At 44.0% G+C, this 2,890-nt stretch overlaps 1 protein-coding gene across 1 annotated transcript; it reads left to right on the top strand.

Annotated features, from left to right (window-relative positions):
• The first annotated feature begins 943 nt into the window (after positions 1 to 943).
• LOC147957981 (uncharacterized) lies at positions 944 to 2,042 on the top strand. The gene is made up of 3 exons (XM_087538067.1): positions 944 to 1,126; positions 1,445 to 1,710; positions 1,841 to 2,042. The coding sequence occupies exons 1-3, from the start codon at positions 944 to 946 to the stop codon at positions 2,040 to 2,042; spliced, it is 651 nt and encodes a 216-aa protein (XP_087394193.1).
• The last annotated feature ends 848 nt before the right edge of the window (positions 2,043 to 2,890 follow it).

The raw sequence follows: 2,890 nt of genomic DNA, 5'->3' as shown, positions 1-2,890 counted from the left end.
ACAAATGTAAGCTATTGAGGGCTATTGGATGTTTGTGGGAAAAATGAAAAAACCATCTCATAGTCTGTCGAAGAAAGCTAATGCATGGCCAATGAAAAGTTGGTCGGGAAAACAAACCCTGTCACACAGTCGGTCAGGAAAGCCTCCTGGAAGGCCTAATAGACTGTTGGTTGGGAAAACAAATTCTGTCAAACAGTTGGTCGGGAAAGCTTCATGGCAAGCCCAATAGACTGTTGGTCGGGAAAGGACCATGGTAGGCCCAACAGAATGTCGGTCGGGAAAAGTGCCCCATAGCCAACAAGCGATCGGTCGGCAAAGATATGTCGGTCGGGAAAGGCTTTCCCCGTCTGGACTTTCCCCAACAGACAAGATCGGTCGGCAATAGTTTTTCCCAACCGATTGTCTGTCATGGGAAGTTATTTTTCCAACGAACCTGACTGTCGCAGATGTAGTGTTGTGGTGTAGTGGCAAGGGCAATCAAGTTCCAATGTGCCTGCAGATACGATATCTAAGGATACCACTAGGAGTGCCACTCCTGGTTCTGTGAGGCAGCAGAGGGTAGTTCACCCACCTCCCGCGGAAGACTACGAGCCGGAATTCAGGGCCACTAAGGAACAGACCCAGCTGTACGATATCGTCAAGCGGTTTGGAAATGCGAGGGCCGGCAGCAAGCACATGAAGGAGCTGAAAGCGTAAATGACCACACCCCATAATCTCTCATTTTGCTTTGCTCCTTTTTTACCATTCATCTTCTTCGTACTTTCTATACACGATCCGCTTACGTTTTAGTTCTTTCATATATTTTTTTACTTAGTAGGCATGATTCTTCCATGTCATATCGTTTTCATACAGCTTATGTTTGGACAGAACCAAAGTCATTCAATGCGGAGCGACGTACATCGAGCTGGGTGATCTTGCCGAGTCCGTGAGGCCAAACGGTAAAATGTTGACGAATGTAGTTGCATGCGGGATCGACTACATCAACAATCACACCGATGTGTGTGCCGACAAGATAATCATGCATTACAGTGTGACCTGCAAAATATGGGATGGTGACTTCCACCACAAAATCCCGAGGAAGAATTTTGCTCAACACGGTGAATTCAAGCTCACACTTAAGAAATATGTGAGTACTCCTTCCCTGTCTGCAATGTTTTTTCACATGGTGTGGTTTTTTGCCATCATCTGCACTTGTGTTTATGTGGCAGATGTTTTCATGTGGCAACAGCTGCCGTGTACACTGACTTCTTGATTTTTGCATCCCGTGCAAACTATGTGGCAACTTGATAGTAAAATTCACGGCACATTTTGTTCATACATGGACGGCAACTTTCTTTCAACTACCTCCACCCATAACCAAACATTCTACGTGATTCCAATTTTTTTGTCCCTCTGCTGTTCTTTGTGTGAACTCTGCTTCTCATTTCTTCACTTTTAAATGCAGGTCATGTTCCCCATGTTCCAGGAGCTTGCACCACATGACCCACACGACAAGTGTGGTCACCACTATGCGATCTGTCTTGACCTGAAGAACCAACGTTTTGAGGTGCTTGATTCAATCCGTTCAGAAGCTGATGCAGACCTTACTACGCATGCCGAATTCTTCATTAACAACCTCAAAGAGACATGGAACCGTCACTACGAACATTCAAAGGTCCAGATCAGGCATTTCCCGACTGAGTATGTGGCGACTGCGAAGCAAGGGAACACGTAATTTATTCCTTCCTTAATGTGCTATTTACATCAATCCAACCCCTCTTTTGTTGTCACATCTGAATTGAAGTCTATCTTTGTTACGTCTGTCCTTTTGCGTGTTCACTTGACTCTTTTCCTCGTGCAGGACGGACTGTGGCTTTCACGCGCTGGAATACTTTGCAAAGTGGGAAGGCAGAATTGTCCCCCCTATCACAGCTGCAACGGTCGTTGAGCTCCGGAAAATCTACACATGGAACTGGTTGACGAATGAAGATTTCAACAAGCGGTCCGGAGCACGCGAGTTCGTGGAGGAAGCTGTCAAGAAAGTCATCAAGAAGTACAAGTGATCACGTGGTGTTACACACGGGACGCATACCTTACATTCTGTTGTCGAGGAATGTAAGGTACTATCTCTTTGTTCTCGTCGAAAACTATGTTTGTGTGCTATGTTATGACTGCAACCCTGCGTAGCCTACTATGTAGTGGTGGTGTGTGAGCGACATTTGAATAGTTTCTTTAATATATGTGTGGACGTGAACCTATTTTAAGCGTTACAGCAGATATGTTTTTATGTTTATCATTATTACAATGGTTTCATCGTTTCTAGCACCGGTTTGCTGTTTCGAATGCGTCTACGATGTTTTAAAAAAGATGGCAAATGTAGTTCATCAGACATGGGTAGTGAAAGTCATCGTCGTTTTTCATTTGGGCTGTTTTGCTTCTTATTTTTCATCGCTAACTGCACCGGCTAGCATGGGTAGGTTGATCATGTAGCCACAACCTTTGCTGCGGTTTATGCACGTCACGCTTTTTCCAACTTGTTTCCCATACATTGCACACAACACACTATGTGTCTCTAAACCGCGTCATATTGTCATGGAAATATATGCCATGCAGAGTCATTACAAATACCATGGAAGATACAGTACAAACAACATGGCAGATCCAGCATAATTAACATGGCAGATACAGTACAACTAACATGGCAGATCCAGTACAAACAACATGGCAGATCCAGCATAATTAACATGGCAGATACAGTACAACTAACATGGCAGATCCAGTACAACTAAAATGGCAGATCCAGTACAACTAGCATGGCATATTTAGTATAAAATAGCATGGCATATTTAGTATAAAATAGCATGGCAGACTAACTACACATAACATGGCAGATTAACTACACATAACATGG

Source organism: Triticum urartu, chromosome 7A, assembly GCF_056163025.1.
Source record: "Triticum urartu cultivar PI428250 chromosome 7A, HENAU_Tu73, whole genome shotgun sequence".
NCBI classification, from domain to species: Eukaryota; Viridiplantae; Streptophyta; class Magnoliopsida; order Poales; family Poaceae; genus Triticum; species Triticum urartu.
The sequence above is the reverse complement of the archived record's forward strand: the minus strand, read 5'-3'. Positions and strand labels throughout refer to the sequence as shown.

Bases quoted from the DNA above. Each gene is read 5' to 3' on its own strand.
- LOC147957981 (XM_087538067.1), top strand. From the start codon at position 944: ATGTTGACGAATGTAGTTGCATGCGGGATCGACTACATCAACAATCAC. The intron at 1,127-1,444 runs GTGAGTACTCCT...TTTTAAATGCAG, and splicing joins AGCTCACACTTAAGAAATAT to GTCATGTTCCCCATGTTCCA. The intron at 1,711-1,840 runs GTAATTTATTCC...TTCCTCGTGCAG, and splicing joins ACTGCGAAGCAAGGGAACAC to GACGGACTGTGGCTTTCACG.